Source organism: Chenopodium quinoa, unplaced genomic scaffold (genome assembly GCF_001683475.1).
Source record: "Chenopodium quinoa cultivar QQ74 unplaced genomic scaffold, ASM168347v1, whole genome shotgun sequence".
NCBI lineage: Eukaryota > Viridiplantae > Streptophyta > Magnoliopsida > Caryophyllales > Amaranthaceae > Chenopodium > Chenopodium quinoa.
The window spans coordinates 1,949,932-1,973,922 of NW_018745170.1; the positions used below are offsets into that span (position 1 = coordinate 1,949,932).

A 23,991-nucleotide genomic window follows, 5' to 3' on the forward strand; every position below is an offset into this window, starting at 1 on the left:
GTGTCCTCTAAACCCTAAAAGGGGAACCATCCCTTCCCCACTATAAATAGTGGAAGGACCCTCATTAATGGGCATCTGGAACATTTATTATTCACATTGAATACTCCTCAAAAAGAAAAACACTTACCCCGAGCAATATTAATTGCAGAATTCTCCCATTACGCGAGAAGTAACTTCTACATTACGTGCATCCTACCTCCCGTATCTTTACTAACTTGATCGTCGGAGGCGGAGCTCCTACCCCCAGGAGTCTTCGTGATTTTGCAGGCACAGGCGTCGAAGGGCATTCTTGGAATTGTAACTCTCCCGCAGGACACATCAAAAAACCCCGAAACAGCTGTGTTGCTGCCTTTTGTGTTATGAATTTATGATAAGTTTTGTTGCTGCTGTTTCTTATGCTTGCTGTTTTAATTTTTCTTGAATCATCGTTGCCCTTGTCATTTATGTTGAGACTTCAATGTATATGTACTTGCTGGCAGCATTTTTCAAGTTTTAAGTTAAAACAGCCATTGCTCATTGATGATACGATAAACGTAAATCTGAGAGCAATTTTGAAAAACAAAAATAAGTTCCTGCTGAGTCCCTTCTGCTTATATTATTCCTTGCTTCGGATAAGTTGCTGATCTGTTATTGCGTGTGCTGGTTCCTGCTTGTTGCTGCTATTTCCTCTGCTCTTGGGTGCTGTGCTGCTGCTTCAAGATTCTGCTCCCAAATCACTCACATTCTCACTCCTCCCTTCATCTTATCATGTATCATTTTTTGCAACCCTAAACTTGATGATGTTTCAGTTGATAAATCTGAAATCTAATCTGGGTAGTAGTGATAGTAGTTTCATTATGTATTGGTATATGTATTGTGAATTTTAATCAATGAAAATGGTGACTTTTTTTAATTGCTTGTTGATATTACTCTAATTTTAATGTTATTTATCTCCAATCTTATGTTATCTTATTGGATGATCATGAATATCAAGGAACAATGAAGATAATTTGGGAGGACTAGCATTATTACTGGAATGAAAAGATACAAATGATATATCTTGTAATTAAAATAAATAAGTAATCTAAAACGATATTAATAATGCCGTTGGCCTAGATCTAGGTGATATAAACCTTTGTATAAACCTAAGCCGTTTGATTAGATCTACATTTATTAACATTAATTATTTAATTGTATTTACTATTTAGCCATTTAGGTTGTAAATAATTCAATTTGAATTAAGCAGTTTGTAATCGGATAAGTTTAAACAGGTTGCGATTCGAAAACAGTTCGATTTTAACGGTTTAACGGGTTATGGCAGTTCAGTTTAGACGGTTAGCGGATTATAACGGTTCGGTTTATACGTGCGGTTTAAACGGTTTCGGTTCATAAACGGGTCGGTTTAAACGGTTAGCGGGTTACAAATGGTTCGGTTTAAACGGTTTTTTTTTCGGTTTAAACGGTTTCGGTTTATAAACGGTTCGGGTCATTAATGGGTTTATAAACCATTCGGTTCGGTTTCGTTTCGGTTCGGATTTGCGCAGTTTGGTTTGTTATCGGTTTACGGTCCGTAACGGGTTGACATTGAGCGGTTCAATTCGGTTTCGGTTTGATATTGAACGGTTCAGTTCGGTTTTCGGTTTACATTTATTGGTTTATAAACGGATCGGTCCGTGATGGTCGGTTCGGTAACGGGCGGTTTCACGGTTCGGTTTGAAAAGTCCCACCCCTATATACATGTACTTGTACTTTTTATTTATCTATCTTTTAAAATAATACGGAGTAATTTCAATGTTACTCCGTAGTATATGTTACGGAGTTAAATAACATACTAAGCGATGTGAACAAAAGAGTGAAAGACAGTCCTCACTTGCAGTAGGACGGACAGTTGCATTTGGGAGAGCCTGAATCTTGGGACACAGTAGGAATGTAAAAGGTTTGAGTGAAAGTATTCACCTCGTATTTTAAGTGTTTTACCAACACCGGGAATTGGTAATAGCTGCAATTCATTAAATGCTCTAACCAATCTTCTTTGATTGTATATTAATCCTCTGAAGCCTCTGTTTATCATTCAAAAAAGTTCAAATCACCAGCATACATGGAGGTGCTTCCACAAGACATCATTGTCAACATACTCTTCCGGCTACCTTCAAAATCAATAGACAGGTAAGTAGAATATGTTTCATTTTAACTACCATGCTTTCTTCTTCGGTTCTTTAGTAGGAGATCCCTACTTTGGGATTTTGTATGAAAGTACTATCTTAAATTTTCTCGCTTTTGAGCAGAACCTTGCAATGAGATTTTTATGTTAAGTGGCTGCTCATGTTTGGTAGCCTTTATGTATGTTAACTAAGTTTTTCTCAAACGCTTTTATTGTCTTTGTGATTGGGATAGTTGCAAAAATGCTGATAAATTTGCTTTTCACGCTATGCTTTTCGGGATAGTCCAAATCTCTGGGATTTGGGGGGACTGTTGCTTCCCTCTCACTGCCAGTTGTGTGAGTAAACTATATGTGCAATGTGCTTCTCTGTCAAAAATCAAAACATGATACGCAGGACTGATGTTTCTGATCAAAACACTTACAGCCTAGTAGAGGCTCGGTTTCACCGGTATATATAACAATGTACACATAACATAGTTGCATATTCAATACTCTGTATATGAAAATTCTTCAGAAACAGTACGATGCCTAGTGGTTCGGAAACCAACCAACCCCATGGACCTTCAGGTAGTGTGAATGATAACAGCATATATGTAACTAAATAGTTGGGTTAGCCCTACCCGTCAAAGCAAATTACTAGAATGACAACATTAGTATGAAGAATATCGAAGCAAATAGTTCATCAGAATCTCAGCTATTTCATAATCACATAAGAGTGCATGAGGAAAACTTAGCAAATTTTGTGACATAATGTCATACAATCTACCTGGAAAAGAAGAAAAAAAGAAAAGATTGCAAGAACATTTGGATAGTAGTGTAACAGTACAAAAGTAAAACATTACAATTTTCTGATAGTAGAATGGCTGGCTACATGTTCAAGATAGCGAGTTAGGGTCCTTGATTGAGATATAAGTACATGAGTTCTGGACACCATGAGAAAAACCAGAGCATCAATACATAATAATAATAACAACGTAAGAACCCCAGTTAAAATGGTACCAACCTTAGGTCACCTAATAAACCCATCACAAAACCCATTTCATAATACGGAAAGAGAAATTTGTCCTACTAGTACATATAATACGGAGTCGCTGAGATTTGTAGTAAAAGAAGTCATTTCATCAAATCACAGGACACGGGAATTAGTAATTATTCTTCATTGACAAACTAACAAAGCAATGCAATCCTTAAGTCTAGAAATACACTTATACAACAGAGATGAAAAGGTTGAATAGTTCACATGATCATAATTAAACCAGAGGAGCTAATAATCACATTACGCGAATTCAATGGAAGGAATGTGTTGAATGTGGGGCCAGTCCTCTCCGCTTGGTTCTTGGCATCTTTCTTTTAGCCGCGTTGAACAATTGCTGACTTCAAGCTCTCTAAGAGAGGTGAGTTGGGAAATCCAATTCGGCATTGATTCCACTTTTTTGAAATTGATAATAGTAAGGGTTTGGAGGGAAGACAAGTACTGTATCCAATTGGGCACTTTTACAATCCGATCAAGATCATGTAATTCCAATGTGCGAAGGGATTGACAAAAGGATACTCTTTCTACTTCTTCTGATTCATTCAAATTATCGCAACTGCCAATTGTTAACTCCTCTAAGGCAGAGAGATGCTCTAAACCTCCACTGACTACACTCTTCAAATTATCGCAATTACTAATTTCCAAGTACTTCAGGGAAGCCGAACAGCTACGAAACACCTCCATAGCTTCTCCCAAACTTTCCACCTTCTTGTCCGCATATATGATAAGCATTGCACCATCATGAAAAGAGTTCATGGGCAGCGAATTAAGCCATGCCACATTGTCGATTCTAACCTCCCTTAAATTGGGACCAATTTCATAAGGTGAGGCCTCTTCCCGTGATATTGGTATTATTTTCAATCTCTCATTGAATGACATTAATTCCAGCATTTCTAATGCAGGACACTCCAAAATAGCTGTTAGGTTTGGACATCCAAACAACGTTAATATTTTCAATTGAGGAAGTCGTAATTGTCCCAAATGCTGCAATTGCTGACAATAATAAAACTCTAATTGAACAAGATTAGGGAGAAAGGTTGCCAAGTTATAATTGTCCCTTGCCCAACTTGGCATTCTCACACCTTGATATCCAACCATACCAAATATCTTGAGATTAGAATGAGGCTGCAACTCCTCCATCACTGCTTCTTCATACTCCCTTCTTTCATTCCAGCCGAAATCAATGTCCACTTCTTTCAGATGTTCCTTGTTCACCAGGCACCCACCTTCCTTTCCACCATTTATTTTATAACCTGTCTTCATATATCGAACCTTGATATCAAGAGAACCTTTCAAGTTACTTAGAGCTTTTAGATCTTCCAGCCCTTCAAGTAAGTTATTCTTACTTGAACTCATGTCTCCCAACACAAACGTATTAAGAGTGTGAAGGCAACTCAACTTACGCATGCCCCTTGGCATATACCTCAGCTCATTACATCCAAGTAAATCCAAGACCCTCAACTTAACCAACTTGCTCAAATCTTTTGGCAATTCTTTCAATTTCTCACAACAACTTAAGTTTAAAGTCTGGAGATTATATAGTTTTGTAATAGATCCTGGGAGAACTTCTAGACCGCTAATCCATGAGAGGTCTAGGTACCTCAAGTGTATCAGGTCACCTATTGAGCCCGGCAAACTCTTGATTCTTGACTCACGCAAGTCCAATGCCCTTATATACTTGCAATTACCTACTAATGCAGCCACACAAAGCTGATCACAATACGACTCATTAGTATGAAGAAATGAACGTAGGTGGCTCTTCTTATTAGTAAAAGAGAAATTATTTGTAGGTCTAATAAGAGAGAGATGGCGAACTTTTTTGTCTACATCCCCATTCATGGTTTCCACTCTGCAAATCTCCTTTCCCACAACTTGTTGAGCAAGATCATGCATTAAATCATGCATCTTACATGACCAAATGCTACCGTCTCCGTCTTTCTTCACGTCTTGCAAGAAACATCTCCGCAACAAGATCGAGAAATATTCCTCAGCAAGATCTTCCGGACTCTGAGGATCATCCAATGGGATGTAGCCATGTGCCATCCAAAGCCTTATCAATGTTTCCTTCTTCATCACATAATCTTTAGGAAACACTGCACAATAACAGAAACAACTTTTCAGTGGGGATTCAAGCTGGTAGTAACTCAGCTTCAATATAGGCATTATGTCACTTTGGCATGCTTTTGCTAATCCGAGCTTCTGAATTGAAAGCCACTTTTGTTTGTTTTGGCCATAGAGAAGACTCCCCACCACTCTAATTGCAAGAGGGACGTTTGCACATTCCTTAACAATATCTTGGCCAATTTCAACCAAATCTTCAGAAGAGCTTGAGTGTTGTGATCTAAATGCTACTCTTCTAAATAAACACCATGAATCTTCCCTTGACAGGCCTTGCAACTCATGTGTTGGACCGGCTCCAACGATTCTCGCTGTCTCCCGTGAACGTGTAGTCACAACAATCCAACTTCCCCTCTGGCCTCCCATCAAAAATTGTGTCAATGTATACCAACTATTAGGATTTTCAGTCCACACATCATCCAAAACAAGCAAGAATTTTTTTCCAGCAAGTTTTTGTTGTAGTTGGATTTGCAACTGATCCATGGTATAGCCCTCATTCATCATAGGACCTGTAGCTGGAGCTAGAATCTTACAAAGAACCCCTTTTATGTCCAAGTTTTCATTTTCATCGGCAACACAAGTCCACAATCTCAACTGAAATGCAGTATCAATTGTGACTCTTGCATCATTATACACAAGTTGGGCAAGAGCAGTCTTCCCCAACCCACCAATCCCCACAATAGAAAGGAAAGAAACATTTTGTTGAACATTAGGATCAAGCAACATGCTAACAATCTTCTCTAAATCAGCTTCTCTTCCAATGATATCAGCTTCATATACATAAGAACAGGTCTCAAGCCTTCGATCCTTAATAGGCTTAGGATCGATGCTCAAGCTGAACCGCGTATCATGAGCAATAGCATCCAGCTTACTCTTGATCTTCTTCACCCTCTGAGTCATATTGTAAGCAGTACCAAACTTGGTAAAAAGAGAAAGCACACGAACCTTGATACCCTCGGTGAGCTGCTTACGCTCAGCAAGAGTGACAAACTCATCGAAGAGATCATCGGCTTCATAAACTGCATCCTTGAGCTCTTCAATATAGAGTTGTACTTGTTTGGACAGCACTTGTTTGGCCTCAGCATCCTCAGCATCCTCGAGCACAGCTTTGATTCTTACGACAGTGGCACGGAGCTCACCGAGTTTGGATTTGTAGCCAGCAATGGAGCAGATCTCATTGAGCTCAGAACACTGCAGCGCTGCTAACAAAGTTTGTGCAACAGACATGGCTGTTCCAATGTCCATTTTTGATTTGATTTGCAGAAATTTGTGCGAGAAAGAGGAGAAGAGAAGAGTGATAGTAAAAGTAGTAATGGTGAAAATGGGGTGATAACCAAATACCATCCAAGTAATTGTATTTCAACAGTTATCCTAACATCTCAATTATTGAATCAACAAAGTCACTTTCAAGCCAGCTGTAATTGCTTCCACTTTTCCATGTTGACGTTGATTTTTCATTTTCACACTTGTAAATAATAGTGATATTGAATTATTGATGAATGGTGACAGTTTTGGTAGTAAGTAATTGTATTTCAACAGTTATCCTAACAACAATAAGTGGTTCATATCAATTATTGAATCAACAAAGTCACTTTTCATTTTCACGCTTGTAAATAATAGTGATATTGAATTATTGATGAGTGGGGACAGTTTTATCAGTAAGTTGTAATTTCTTCTGATTTTTCCATGTTTATAAAGTTGCTATTCCATTTTCACACTAGTGATACTACTGCTGAGTGGGGACAATTGTATCAGTAAGTTGTAATTTCTTCGAACTTTCGCTTTTAATAGGTTCATAGAATTTATGCCAAGCTAATTTTATTCAGATGCGGAGTATATACATAAGGAATTAAGGAGTATTGATATTATGGAAATACGGATTATAATAGAATGAACATATTGAACAATAACATTAATTTTAAATTGATAAGTAAAATGAAAATTTTAACAAGTGAATCATGCAAAAAAAATCATAATGTGTCCCTTAAAAAATAAAGGAAGTAGACTTTTAATACAGAGTAGACTTATAAATTTCAAGCCAATTAAATTCAGATTAATATGAAAAAATAAAAGATAGTAATTGCGTCATCTTTCACGTCTCAATTATTTCATTAAAAACCCAGCGAGCGTCTTATGTTTTTTTGCCCAATTATTCACAATTTCACCCCATGGAGTACAATACTGTTTATGAACCACAATTGTACAAGATATACCAACCTTGACTAGATACATTTACTTTTGTACAATGTATAATTTTTAAAATTCGTTCAAAAAAAAAAAAAAAGTATAATTTTTAGTATACTTTTGTAGGCAAGTTTTAGAACTTTCAACTTTCAAGTGTTTCTTTGAATCAAATAGGAAGCAAATTTTCATGTGTTAACTTGCTAGGAAATTACATACTCACTCTTGTTATGTTGGTATTTATAAGTCATTCGTCAAGAAATTGACTTGAAAATTTTGATTTCGTCGATAATTGGGAGGGTAAGTCACTTTCCATGTCTCATAGGATATTTAACTTCTCAAGACAGTCTAATCAAATTTAAAGACACATTCATATTTTGGATCATCCAAATTTCTAAGTTAACAAGATTTTTTTTTGCAAAACATAGAATTAAATAGTATGGAGCAATGTAATTAAATAACTCAAATGACCAGCATCGTAGAACAAACATAGGACAATCCTAGCTTAGCATTTCTGGCAGTAAAGAAATTAAAGTGTAGTAAATCAAAATTAAATAAACTATTTGTCAAAAAAAAAACACTCGTAATTAAATAAAAAGAACTGAATTAATAGTATGGAGCAATGGAGGTTAAAGCAAATTACCTGAGATTGGTGACAAATGTTGTAATTTTGTCGAAATTTTACTAACGAAGTTAATGATATTTAACAAAAACTAAACCTGAATAAAACTGAGATTGGTGACAAATGTTGTATAATCTGATCTGATATGTTTATTACTGAAATAGCAATAATCTTGACTCTCAAATAGTTGAATGTGATTGGGAAGGTTAGGGAGTGTTTCGATTGGGATTGGGCAAAATCAATTCTGTCAATGTGGCTTCCGCATTCAATTGAGGATGATTTCCTCTACTGGAAGTACCATCCCTTGGGTAGGTATACGGTTAAAACCGGGTACTACTACCTATCAAAGGATTTGGGGTTAGAAAGAGCTACTTTCTTGGCAAGGGATCAAGAGTTTATTAAGTTGGTTTGGAGAATGGATATCCAGCCAAAGTGGAAGCTTTTTCTGTGGAGGCTCTTTCATGATGGCATTGCAGCCAAAGTTAATCTGGCTAGAAAGGGAATACAAGTTGAAACAGTGTGTGATCACTGTGGGGTGGACGTGGAAGATAGCCAACACCTCTTTAGGTTTTGTAATCAGGCAAAGGAAGTTTGGGAGAATGGCTCCCTAACTATTTGCCCTGACTCTCATGGGTCCAATTCTTTGAAAAGATGGATTCAACACTATATCCTGCTTTTTTATAGCGAGGATGGTAAGCAGGGTACCCGTTGTGCGTTGTTTATTGCAACTCTATGGGGTCTATGGAAAACTAGGAATGCAAGATGCTTCAAGGGAGCTTCGGGGACTACAAGCTTAGTGATGGAGTTTATAAATCTTGCAATGCAAGATCATGAAACTTTTACACAACAAGCTAGCCCAACAAATGAGTCGGAGGCTACTAGTAGGGATAATCTAATCATACCACCGGGTTTTAATCACGTTCATTTAGGGAAGGAAAAGATTGGTTATGATGATTTCATTGTGGAAGCCAATGGCTCCTGGGATAAGAAGACTACGAGAGCAGGAATTGGTTGGGCAGTTAAGACTAATCCCCAAGGCTATGCCCTCGATGAGGGTGGAAAACACAGAGCAACAGCATCCGTCATTCAATGTGAGGCTTGGGCTTGCCTAGAAGCAATGAAGTGGGCTCGAGCTAAAGGCAGGCACGGAATCCTTCTCTTATCTGACTCTATTTCCCTTTTGAACAACTTACAGGATAACCCTGGCAAGGAGGTCTCGATAACTAGGATACTAAAGGAGCTAAGGGAAGTGGGGGCTTCTTTTCAAAGATGCACGATTTTAAAAGTTCATAGAGATCAGGTTCAAAGGGCGAATGATATCGCAAGATAATGTTGGGCTACCCTTTCTAATTTGTTGTAATTTTGCTCGTTCTCCTTTGCTTTTGTCAAAAAAAAAAAAAAAAAAAAAAAAAAGTTGAATGTGTTAAGTTACCTCCATATGATATACTCCCCCCGTTTTTATAAGTGTTTCACTTCGATTGGATGTAGGTAATGTTGAATTTTGGCTAATAGCATATCTTATTTATTAATAATTATAAATTAGTAAAAATATTGATATTCTAAAATTATACATTGAATTTTTCGCATGATTTTGTTTTCACTTTTTTTTTCCTTGGTTATATTTTACTTGACTTGTTTCATTTATTATGTGTGTCAACTAATGCGTAAGTATAACCATCGGTATATTTAGCTATCAATGAATAAAAATTAGTTACTAATTTTTTTTATAAAAATTAGATATTGTAAAAGTATTTATTAAGACAATTATAACAAGATCTCAAATGAATATGTTTTGTTGATGAATCTCCATTGTCCAGCCTCATTTATGTCAATGTATGCACCTAAGGCTATATTTGGTGTTGTATGCACCTATAAGACTATATGTTATGCTTTTGTATGCACCTCGTCAATATGTGGTATCATTGTAAACATCAATTTTATACTCCGTATATAGTTTGTGGTTTGTAGTTTGAACCAAAAAACATATTCGTATTAAACATTACAGTGTGGATTGGTTTCGTTTCAAAATTAGGAAACTGCACCTATATTGCAAAGCTCGGTTCGGTCGAAGTTCCATTGGTTTGGTCAAGGTTCAAACTGCACAACAAAATTGAAAACCACAAACTGCACCAAAACTGCCAAAAAAAAAAAAGAAAAAAATTAAATTAGTTGACGGTTTGGTGTGCTCTAGATTAGAGGTGATCAAAGTTAGCCCAGCCCGGTTTTGGGCAAATTTTTCGGCCCGAACTAAAATTTATTTATTTTTGAGCGGGTTTGGGAATGCGTTTTTATGCATATTTTTAGTTGATTTTTTAAGCCTAGGCCGAAAATGGCCCGAAAAGCCCCCACAGCCCGACCATTCTAGGCGGGTTTGGGGCCAAAAAATCCGGCCCAAAGCTTGGACCGACCCGACCCGAGAAGTGGGCTTTTTTTTGGCTTCTGCCCCACCCGCCCAATGATCACCTCTACTCTAGGTCGCACTCTAAACACCCTTTGAAACATACAAAATATAATACAATAAAAGTAGTTATCAAAAAGTCACATTAAGAATCCTAGCTACAGAAGTTTTAATTTTAATTTTTTCATATGCTGCTCATTATGTGCATCAACATATTAGTCTTCTGTACCTTCTTTTTGAACTGTGTTATCTTAGTAATCAATAAATTTCTACTGATGTTGTGTTTCTTTACCTATTTTTGTGGAATTTAAATAGATTGTCAATTTCACTAATTTAATTATTTTTTCAATTAAATTCTCCAATTGAGTCAACAATAAAAATATGAATTAAAACTTAATACTCGTAAGAGTTACTTTTTTTTTTTTTTGAATAGAAATAACAGTTATGAAGACACCAAAAAATGTCTCTCCAAAACTAATCCCGATGATGAACAACCTTTCACCGCCATTATTTGTCGGGTCAAGTATTTAATATCGGGAGTGCTTAAAATCCATGTTCAGTCAAATACAACACACAAATCAGTCCAAACATTCATTCAAACTCAATCCAACTCACATTTTAACCCAAACCCTTTTTAATTCATTTCGTTTTATTTATTAATTAAGCCCAATTAATAAATAATAAAACCCTAAGCCTGAAATTAGTCCGGAACAGCTGGAATGAACCCTAATTAACACGTGCTTAATGCGAAAGAAAAAGGTTAAAATGAATTTAGACGAATTTCTGAAAAACAGATTTGCCGTGTCATGGCAGAAATGCCGCGCCACGGCAATTTTCATGCCGTGTCACGGAAAATTTCACCGTGTCGCGGCAAATCCTGCCGTGACGCGGCAATTTTTAGGGTTTCCTCCATGGCGCATTTCATTTCTAGGGTTTTGTGCATCACCCTGTTCATTTCCTCTACAAATACGAGGTTGTTTCCTCATTCTCGGGGCACCAAATCATTCTCTCTTCTCTCTTATGCTCTGTTAGATAATTTAGAGTGTTATATGGTTGCGCGCTCGCGCCCATGTAAAGCGCGCCCGTGCCTGGTAGGCGCGGCCGCGATGAGAGCGCGCTTAAACCGCGTACCTCTCTGGAATTCAGCATGGAAGATGAAAGTGAGAGGCACGGCCGCGCAAGTTTTAGCGCCCCCGCGCTGCATTGGTGGCGCGCCTCTGATCGCGCTCAAGCCGCGCCCCTCACTGGAAAATTTCATCAAACGCATATTCTGGGTAGGAACGCTCGCTCCTCAGTGAGGAGCGCCCGCTCCATTAGCCAGTTTTGCGGTTATTTGCTGACGGTTGACCCTCATATAAGAGGGAATTTTCGTGAAATACGGGAGACAACTCAGAAAACAGACAGAATATAATTTTCTCTTCTTCTCCCCAAGAATTCTCCATTTTTCTCTAAATTTTCTTGCAAACTATTGGAGAAAAACTTCTTGATTTTAACCATCTTTCATAATCATTCATCTTTGTTTTCGATTCTTTGTGCTAAGAACGGAAAGGGCTGTCAATTGTATCTCAAAGGGAATTTCCGGATTAACCCTAGCACCGTGTGGGGGAAATTAATCCTTTTGGAAAGTATTCATACGCCTTTGACAGTGTATCAAGATCATAGTCTCAAGGGACATTGCAATTCTCATGTTCATGCTTGGTTGATTGGCTTGGAGTATAGGCAAGTGCTTAAGTCTTCATATTAGTGTTTCTTTTAGAAATTTTCTGTATTTTGTATTATATTATAATACTTGATTGTAACACCTTTGTTGTGTTTGTTTGTATTAAATTACATTGTTAGTGTAATTACATTACTTAGGTTTTGTCCCACACAATTTATTAAGTGTTTTTTCTTGATTGAATACACTGTAAACCTAACAATCTAAAGGGATTAATTTTTCTTAGAATTGTCAAGTATGTCTAGTGTGAAGGAACTTACTTCTAACTTCGTCAAACTCAAGAAGTTTGACGGTGTTGAATTTAGGAGATGGAAGAAGAAGATGTACTTTATTCTTACATCTCTTAATGTTGCCTATGTTATAAATATTCCAAGGCCAAATGAACATGAGAATGAGACCTTGGAATCCATTCGGGAAAGATCGAAATGGGACAACGACGATTTCATTTGTCGTGGTCACATCTTGAATGGGATGGAGGATGACTTGTTTGATGTCTACCAAAATGTGGAGTCGGCTAAGGAGCTCTGGAAGTCCTTAAAGAGCAAATACATGATGGAAGACGCTTCAAGTAAGAAATTTCTTGTTAGCAATTTCAATAATTATAAATTTGTTGATGGTCGATCCGTAATGGATCAATTTCATGATTTGCAACGTATCTATGGTAGCTTAGAACAACATGGTATTGCTATGAATGAGTTGTTTGTTGTTTCTAGCAAAATGATAAATTGCCCCCTAGTTGGAAAAATGTGAATGACAATGAAAGGCCTCCTGAACTCGAAGATTGGGAAAAAGTGGAGAGGTTGGTTTTGTTTCTAGAGGGGTTTTATGTGTTGACTAAACGAATTTCTGGTCCCATTATGTGACAGCTAATAAAGGTTTAGGTGAAATTGCTTCTATGCATGATATGTTGAATAATTGGGAATAAAGTGGGGACTTGAATTTTCAAGCTATGGCCATTGCAATGAAAAAAAGTTTGATAAGTATTGGGGGGATGTGGATAAAATGAATAAGTTCATTTATGTTGCTCTTCTTCTCGACCCTCACTCTAAGATGGTCATTGTTGAATTGACACTAACGGATATGCATGGACCGGAAAAGGGTATGAAATTTGCTAATGATGTGAAGGAGTTCACTTACACTTTATTTGAGGAATATAGGAAAATGTATGCTTCTAATATTCCTCAAAGTACCCAATCTGGAGAATGTGGAGATAATATGTCAATGGATGTTGATAATAGTATAGGAGAGCGTTCCGATTATGTGAAAAAACTAAAAGAAAGAGCAAAACGATTGAAGGGGACAAGTGGGTATGCGATAAGTGAGTTGGATAGGTACTTAAATGATCAATTAGGGCCGGAGGAGGAAGAACAAGATGCATTGACTTGGTGGGGTAAGAATGGTCAGCGTAATCTGATTCTTAATCGCATGGCATGTGACATACTAGCCATCCCATTGTCGACCATTGCATCGGAATCAGTTTTTAGTACGAAAAGTCGTACTCTAGATCCATTTCGAAGTTCTTTAACTCCTAAGCTAATGCATCTTTATCTTTTTATTTTAAAAAATCAAGTTTGTTTATATCTAAATATGACTTTGTTTATGCATATTTTTGTAATACTTTTGTATTGAAGATGGTTCAAGCGCTACTTTGCACACAAGATTGGTTTAGAGCTAAGGGAGTGCCAATCGTTAATGTGGAAGAAAATTTGAAAGAGTTAGGAAATAGAGAAAGGTAGTATTAATTTTATGTACTTGAAATTTTGTTACACCAAATTTATTATTTCATGTTATCATTCATTAATATATTCTATATTGTTTTTTATTCGTGATGAATCTAACGATGTAGACGATGAAATTGTTTTCGTGGACTCATTAGTGTGAATCACACAATCAAAAGGAAAACAACTCGTCAAAATTCAAGTTGTCTTTGGAGAATTTATGTATTTCTAGTATTTGAGACTTAGAGACTTTATGTAATTTTATAAACTTTTGCTACCACCAAAACAACAACATTTCACTTTTGCTACCGCTTTAAATTTTTATTTTATTTTACTATCAGCGAAAATCACATTTGTTAAAATTTGGTATCAGTCGGAGCCGTTAATTTTGCCATTTGTGGGCCCTAGTTTCTCTTTCCTCTCTCCATCTTCTTCTTCTTCCTGCTCTTCAATTCGTCAACTCTTCAATTCTTTTCAATTATCCTCTTTTCCTGCTTTTCAATTATCCTCTTCAATTCTTCCTGCTTCTTGCTTCCTCAATTCTTGAGTAATACGAATTTTCAATTATCTTCAATTCTTTTCAATTATCCGGTGTAATACGAATTTTCAATTATCTTCAATTCTTTTCAATTATCCTCTTTTCGGGTGTAATACGGCCCTTTTTCAATTCTTCCTGCTTTTCATTATCCTCTTCAATTCTTTTTCCACAAATGACAATTCGTCTAACTCACAAATAGGGCCCTATTTTCATTATTTTCCGGTGTATTTTCCGGTTGGGTCAATACCATGTTCGGCCCTATTTTCATTATTCACTCCGAAATGCAATTCGTCAACTCACAAATCGCGGTCTCTATTCCCCTTCCAGATAGTCAGTTTCCCCCTCTCTCTCCTAAATTCTTCAATTGACAATTTTTGGGTAAATTTCTGGGGTTAGGATCTTCATGGCTATATCTAATTCAGTGCAAGAATTGATTTTTAGAGTAATTTGATTGATTTTAACTGGTTTTGGTACTATTCTCTTTACTGGGTGTGGTTTGAATTCAAAGACGCCTTATTTATCTTCTCACCATTGAAACAACTTGATCATGGCAGCTCCTACGCCCTTTGGATAGCTCAGACGCGGCTGTTACTTCCTTATCCACCATCGACGTCTCCATCTCCGTCTCCGTAGGGAGGATGTAGCATAATCGATTAAGAGACATATCTCGGTATAAGGTATCTAGTGATTAATACTGGATGATTGATACAGTAGTATAGGCTAGAGAAGGGCAGCTTCATTATTATCCCAAAAAAACAGAGGATAATGAAGGATGAATTGAAGAGCAGGAAGAAGAAGAAGAAGATGGAGAGAGGAGAGAGAAAATAGGGCCCACAAACGGCAAAATTAACTGCTTCCGTCAACTGGTACCAAATTTTAACAAATGTGATTTTTACTGGTAGTAAAATAAAATAAAAATTTAAAGCGGTAGCAAAAGTGAAATGCTGGTGTTTTTGTGGTAGCAAAAGTCAAATTGTATTATTAAATTATGCAACAGATCTAAAAATACAAAAAACAGGTCCATATGCAGGTTTAACAGGTTATTTATTAAAAAAAAAAATCGAAAAAAATACAAATTCAGGTCTGTTAAGGTCTAAACCCAGACCGGACCTGATTTTTCAGGTTTGACCCGGAACCAGACCTGTTGAATCAGGTCCAGTCTCCGGTCCTCAAAATCCCCTAATTCAGGTCCCGGTCCCAACACGTCCGGTCCGATTTTGGATCGGTGTACACCCCTAATCTCAGTTAAGAAAGTATATCCCTGATAAGTCATATGTGCTACAACCCGAAACCATTGAGTTAGATCAAAGCTTAACTTTTGACGAAAGACCTGCCAAGATCCTTGATCGTAAGGTGCGTAGTACACGCAATAAGGAAGTTAAGATTGTTAAAGTGCTATGGTCTAACCAAGAGTATGAGGAAGCAACTTGGGAAGCTAAGGATGAGATGAAAAAGAAGTATCCCGAGTTGTTTGAGGTATGTTGAGTTACGAGGACGTAACTCGTGCTCTTGAAGAGTGGTAAAATGCGGTAGAATTTCGCGCTATTTTCCTGTATTTTCAGTTATTTTTGTGCTTTTTGCACATTTTTAACAGTTATTTCAAGTAATTTTGATTTCAAAGAGACATTAAAGGCAAAAGTATGACAAAAGAGTACATCAATATTATACAAAGTGAGGAAAAAGTTTGAATTTCGTTATCCAAGTTTCGGGATGAAACTTCTTTTAAAGAGGTAGACTGTAATACCCCATATTTTTATATGTATTTTAATTTAAATAAGTATTTCTTAAAGTATTTAAATAATTCAAAATGAATTATTTATGGTGTTTCATTAATTTAAAAAGAATTATTTTAATTAAAAGTTTATTTTTAATTATTTAACAGTCTTAAAAATATTATTATTTCATGGTTTGGAAATATTAGGGCATATTATTTTATAAAAGGAAGTTTTAAAAGTCAAAATACTAGTTTGATTAGGAAAGTCAAAATACTAGTTTGATTAGGAAAGGGATCATTAAGGGTAGAAAGGGAATTTTAAGTATGAGGGTTATTAAGAAAGACTATAAATACCCATCATATGTCCAAGGTGGAGAATACACACACCACCAGCGGCCAGCCACCATCACAGCCACCACCAACGTGCGCCAGCAGCAGCAGCACCGACTTGTTTTAAGGCTTGTTATTATGATTTTTTTTTTTTCCGGCTATGTAAATGAGAGCCTCGTACATATTATCAAACAAATGGTAGGCATGCAATGTTCATATAACACAAGAATCACAGGAAGCAAGGAATGGATTGTATGAATCGCCCAAATTTACCGCCACTAATGCATACCAATAGCCTCAAATTAAAGGGGTTGGTGAATAGATATTTTGTTCCCAAATTTTTACTTCCTCCGTTCCAAATTAGATGACACATTTCTTTTATCATGCTTGCCAATGCATAAATTCAATCGTAAATATATCTAGTTCTCGATAAGTAAAAATTATAAAAAGTTGATATTTTGAAAGTACACATTAAGAGTGATTGTAACAAGATCCCATGTGACTATGTTATTTTTTATCTATAAATCACAAAAACTTGTTAAAGTTACATTCTAAATAGTGTTAAAAATCAAAACGTGTCATCTAATTAGGAATAGAGGAAGTATATTATTTGTTACTAGAATCTACTAATCATAACAGTCAATTCTAATAACAGTTGGAGTGTATTTTGTAACATTTAAAAAGAAATGTTTAACAAGTGGAGACGAGTTTAGAAAACTTGGTTTGGGTTTTACTCGGTCATTATTGAAATGGATTTATGTTAGTTAAATTCTTTTACTAATTTGGACTTGGTAGGAGAAAAGTTGTGGACGTGGTCAAGTACAACAGTCCTCAATACCCACTCGCCCTGAGAATTCTCACTTGTATATATTCACATTTGTTGGAGGTTCTTTTCCCGCGATTCAACTCATTTTCTCCAATTTCCCCATTCAATACAGCCCCTGTACCACACACTTCCATGTTAAAGAAAGGCCATACTGACTACATTGGGAGGGCTGAACATAAGGTGTCAAGCAATCCAAAGATGGAACTTCTGTTTCAGGAGATACAAACCAAACCAGAATCAGGGTACACAAGTTTAGCTTCCATGAGACACCCACTTTTTGGATTCACAAAAACATAATCAAAGCCAATTTTTAAGTCATAACTACAAATTAACAGAAATTGCAAATTAAGTGCACAAGCATTCCAATTACCCAATCAACAATACACGACTTTTTGATAGATAAATGACATACAAGACAACTTCGTATCATCCAATATACAAGGAGTAAATAAGTATAATATAACAATTACAACCCCAAACAACCAAATGCATCCATAAGATAACCATTTCTTATTTCATCATACACTCGATTAACAAATATGAAATCAAAATGGGATAATACATTAAACCATAACCAACAACCATCATTTCTTGCCTTTGTTAACCAAATTAATTCGCAGTCAAGTAACCCACAAATTTGTTACAAAATCAACATTTTCCAACAACATTGAGCCACATTTAATAAATTATCAAGTAAACAACCATACCTGAAAATTTCCGGTTACAGGATCTAACTTAGGACTTCACAATCGAAAAGTTGCAATATCTCTCTCCTCCTATCCACATTTACCCCGATTTAACCAATCGTAGTACCGTAGAGAAATCACGACGAGCCTCCAAGTTATGAGTTGATTGTTTGTGTGACGGTGGTACCGGATTACCCACCGTCGACCATCTTCGTTTCCTCTACTTAAGATTTTTGTTTCTCTCTCCTCTTATCCACATTTACCCAGATTTCATCAAATGTAGCAGACGGCGGAAAATTTGCCGTCAATTTAAGATCCGTTACACTTTTCCAATAAAATATTCCAGCAACGGTGTCCAAGTCAGCTTTCCACTACTTTACCAACACTTTTCAGAAAAACTTCCAATTATTTACGATAATGCCATAATATTAACATTGCTTGTTGATATCTGATATTAATGAGGACCGACTCCATTAAAAAACCCTATCATATTGATACAATGATACGATTAATCATATACAACAATAATAATAAGACAATTAAATTTGATCAAATCATAAAATTTTATACATTAATTATATATATAAACTCAAACATATTATAAACATACAATAATAATATAAAACAATTATACAAACAACTCCAAAGTAGATTTGTGTGATTACTCGACAAAAATATAAACATTACTACTCCAAAATATTGATAGAGTGAATCGATGTATCCGAGTCATGCAAATTATTTCTTAGCAAAGATTCAAAAATAAAAATAAAAATTGATCATCATAATGATGATGTTATGTGCATAAATTGGTGGAAGTGTTAATGGATAGATTTTTCACGCACAACCGCAAGACAAAATCAATATGAACACCAATGAAACCAAACACACGGCTGTACATCTAAAAAAAAGTATTTTAGGGTTCAAAGATATTTATAATTGATAAGAGAAAGAGATACTAAAATATATATATATATATATATATATATATATATATATATTTATCAAATAAGAAGATACAATTATAAATTATACGAAAACTCTGATTTGTATTTTATACTTTATAATCACAAAATATACGGGTATTACAGATATGATATCATATGCTTAAATATTTTTCATTTTCAAAAGGGATTATAGGATCGTATTTAACATTTAAGCCAAAAAATTTATCCTAAAATTTTATCAACAATCCAAGCATCGCCCGGGCACAAAACTAGTATATATATAAAGGGAGTTTTTTCCCGAGTTTTTAGAAAGCCACATAGGATAGAATTTTCTTAACGAGAGAGTATAAATTTAAGTGATAGCCAATCAAATAAGAGATTTGTAATTTCTTTTAGAATTAAATAATTCAAATGCCACGCAAAATTGGCGAATGGGATTTTAAAGTTTGAATTAATTAAATATAATATATTATCTTTTGAAATTAGGAATTTTATCTAAATATATAACGAATGAATGGAGATTCACAATTTATAAATATAAAAAAAAAAAAAAATTGTTTTGAAAAAATACAAACAAATCGTGCATCGCACGGGCTTCATCTAGTTATGCTAATTTATGTGTTAGATTGTTTAACGTGATCAAATCTGTTAGATGACAAGAATTCATAATATTAAGCCAAAAATTATTATTATTATCTTTTTGACGAAAAGATTATTATTATCAATAAAGCATAACTAATCCATAAATCATACGGAGTAATACTAACCCAAACTCATAACTTTAAACTACCGTACTTAGGCTATGTTCTCTTCATCATAAAATATAATAATACTTAGTAAAAATAAATTTAGTTTAGTAAAAATAAATTCATTAAAAAAATAATTATAATTCAGTAAAAATAATTTTTTATCAATAATATTTAGTAACTTTAAAGAGCATATATAATGGAGAATCAGTAAAATATGTTTTAATTAGTAAAGATAATCTCAAATCCATAAAAATAGTTCTAGTTCAGAAAAATAAGGTGAAGAGAATAGAGCTTTAACAATGTTTATGAGCTCTTCGTCAACAATTAATATTTATGAGCTTAAAAACCATAATTATCATTATTGGTGGTTCTTGACAAAAAAATTAAAGTTGGGGGTTTTTAATCCAACAATTCTATTTCAAAAATTAAAATTCTTAACTATGCCACAACTTTTTAATACAAATATACTACATTTGTGTTTTATTATTTGCAACAAAGGAATTTAGAGTTACTTCCAATAGTTATAGCTAGGGACTTGCTTGCAATTTTAAATAATCCCTAGCTACTAGCTTGGCCATTTGAGCTAGAATATACAATTAGCTTGGCCAAGCAAATGCTTGAAAAAAGAAACTTGCCAAAGAGAATGCTAAAAGTAAGTAATTAAGATGAAAATAATAAATTATTAATTTAAACAGTAAGCTAATAGCTAGCCATTAGGAGTCAAATTAGCTAGAAAGATGATTAGCCAAAAAGCTTATGTGGCATGACAAACTAATTTGACAATTAGCTTGGCATTGGAGTTGCTCTATTATTATATCTCAAAGGTAATACCTCTTTGTTGCAAATAATAAAATACAGAGATAGTATTAGAGAACATATTATTTACATAGTACTAGTATATTTAATAAAGAAAAAAAAAATACTTCCTCTGTTTTTCTTTTACTGCACCATAAGGACTTTTACACTATTCACTTAATTTTTTTTGACCAACATTTGTGATTTATTCATTAGGAAAAACATAGTCATAGTTAGATTCGTCTCAAAATCTACTTTTCAAATATCAAATTTTTATAATTTTTACAAAAGTATAATAGAAGATATTAATAGCTAAAATAATGCATTGACAAGCGTGAATGGTACAATAAAAAAAAAAAGAACGGAGGAATACCTTACATACAAAATTTAAGATCAAATGACAAATCATTTAAGGGCTCATACTTGAGTACTTGGTCCCTAAAACATCTTTGCAAAAAGTTGGAGTAGCAACTTGCCATTGTGATTTATGAATTTTAGCCCAATAAAAATCATGTAAAAGCCCAAATGACAATTGATTTAGAAAAATAAAATAATGAGTTAGGGGAGGAAAGATAAACATCACAATTCATAATACTTAGATAAATGCATTAAAATTATTAAGTTATGGAGAAGTCCTATATTAAAAAATCATTCAATACATACATTACATTAAATTAGCGAAAAAAAAGGAGCTAGTGATTTGAGTTTTCATAGACTAGACTAGATCATATATAGATAGACTATGTTGCACATAATAAAAAAAACGGACATAATTTTTTATCCCACTTTGACACAAATTGGCCCACCCATTATACTCTCTCTTCTACATACTTCTCCTTGTCTTATTTGTCGTTTGCAACTATAAAGATCGAAAATCTGAAACAACATCAATCATCACATATAGTTTATAATTCATTCAATTTCTTATTGTTCAAACAACATAAAATTTATCTATTTAAATTTGACAAACCCCAAAAGTAAATTCAAAAAAATATTGGAAGAAAGAAGCTAAAATTAAGAGGTGGTAGTTTGATGGAGTAGCAAGGACAATATCAACATCAACAATGCGTCGCATACCAAACTTTCATTGAAAATTTTTATATACTCGACTGTAAGGTGCACTACTTTCACAAGGTCTAATTTATATGGCACATGTTTATTCTTGATCATATGTTCTTTAATTTTTCAAGTTCTACAAGTTTTAGCAACCAAAAAAGTGACAAAAAGTGACTTCATAATGAAGACATTCCACAAAATAAACTCATGTTGAAATTGGTGGTGTTTTGGGTGGGTCTCAATTTTGAACACTCAGATATCATTTTCAAATATTACTTGGACCTTGTTTATATATATTAATTATATCCTTCAAAAACTAATAAGTTTCTCATTTTTAAACGTCTATTTAGGTAGTTTAATTAAGCTTTATTAATTTCTAATTAAAAAAAAAGTTTCTCAATTTTATTTTTTACAAACTTAGCTCATTTTGAAATACTAGCCGTATAAATCTGGTTGTAAAAAACACTTGAGTCTCGTTTATATAATACTTAATCTCAATTCTATAAGCATTATTTCTTTTAATATTAGTCTCATTTATGACACTCAAATATCATTTTCATATATTTATGTCTCATTTTTATAAGAGTCATTTTTTTTATCACTCCCATAATGATTGATATGGATTAAGCTACATGTTGGACATTGAATGATTATTGAAAAATCAAATTAATTTTGTTGCCAATGATGATTACTTTGATGAAAGTTAAGGATTTTACATGAAATAATGGATTTTGTTGTTTACTACTTCTAAGTTTCTTATTGCTTAAGTTAATTGTGCTCCCTCCTTAATTTCTTAGATTATGTTGCTAATTCTTCTTTGAATGTTCTTGCAAGTTGGCATGCACGTGGTCCCAACAATCGCAATTAAGATAGCTAAACCTCTTAATCATAAACATGCTAATTAAATGATCTATAATGACCACTTGTACACTCTAGCTAATTAAACATGTGGTCTACAATGACTAGCATAGAGAGTAGAAGTATGGCTATTGGACGACGTCTCAATTACCAAATTGTCTTCAATATGATATGGGACAATGAATTTAGTATTGCTCCCTTCCCTACCATTGTCAAATATATGGTTTGAGCGTATTAAACCTTAGATTAATTGAGGACTACATATAACAACAACAAAAAAAAAAAAAAAAAAAAAAAAAAAAAAAAAAAAAAAAAAAGAAGTAAAAAAAAAAAAAATGTGGTATGTTGAGGCTTTTAAGAAAACGTTTTGCGTAAGAGCAGAATCATTGTGAGTTCAATATATCTAACATTAATAATATAATATATGACATTAATAATCTAATATATGACATTAATAATTTAATGTCTGACATTAATAATCTAATATCTGACATGAGAAATCTAATACTTCCTCTGTTTTTTTTTATAGTTGCAACAGTTTCACTTTTACACTATTTATGTGTTCCACTTTGACTAAATTTGATGATTTATAGCTATACAAAAATATAGTCTGGTGGAATCTTGTTACATTCGTCTAGATTTATACTATTTTAATATCAAATGTTTATAATTTGTACATATTGGTAGTTAAAGATATTAACGATTGAAATCATGCATCGGCAAACGTGAAAAGAGTGAAAAGAGAAGTGTTGCAACTATAAAGAAACAGAGGAAGTATCTGACAATAATAATCTAATATCTGGCATTAATAATCTTATAGTCTAATGTCAGATATTAAATTATTAATGTCAAATATATTGGACTCACCGTGAATCCGACTCATCTAATTTTTTTCGTTTAATGAATTAGATAAATTTGTCAAGATTAATGTTCTCTATGTTTTTGTTTGAAATGCATAACTTTTTGAGGGCTAAATTGGCAAAAATACAACTTTAATCATTAATATAGTTAAATTGTCGATAAATAAAAATTTTAAGAAAATAAACTGAAATATGAAAATAAATATTGTGAATAATCAAATAATATGATACAAAATAACATCTACTATAATTAGTGAAAAAATTCAAAAAAAAATTAAAGTGATATATTTAAGAGAAAACGAAATGAGTGTGCAGTGATTAGGATGCTACTTTGCTCGACATTTTTGTTCTCGTTTTCCCTTTTCAATTTAACAAAAAATTGAGGATGGGAAAAAAATGATCAATGCTAGATATCAAGCTAAATTTTTATTTTGAAACATAACGTATACATTTTCCTTATTATATTTTCCACACCTCATCTATCCATTGTCATGTCATCTAACCTAACTTTGATCTTTTGTGCCCAATTTTTTGATACATTCCTCCAACAAGAATTTATTTAAAGTGATTATGTGAAATTGCCACCTCAAAAGATATAAAACGACACATTAAAGTAATATCGATTTGCTTTTAGAAACTTATAAAATGTGCGGTTAAGATTTTATTTAAAGTATGAAATTATTTACATTCATTGTCACTTTCTTTTAT

The 23,991-nt window shown here is 34.0% G+C and overlaps 1 protein-coding gene across 1 annotated transcript; it reads right to left on the reverse strand.

Moving 5' to 3' along the window:
- Nucleotides 1–3,416: 3,416 nt before the first annotated feature.
- LOC110710230 (disease resistance protein RGA2-like) lies at nt 3,417–6,536 on the reverse strand. Its single transcript, XM_021888502.1, has one exon. The coding sequence runs from the start codon at nt 6,534–6,536 to the stop codon at nt 3,417–3,419; it is 3,120 nt and encodes a 1,039-aa protein (XP_021744194.1).
- Between the last annotated feature and the right edge of the window lie 17,455 nt (nt 6,537–23,991).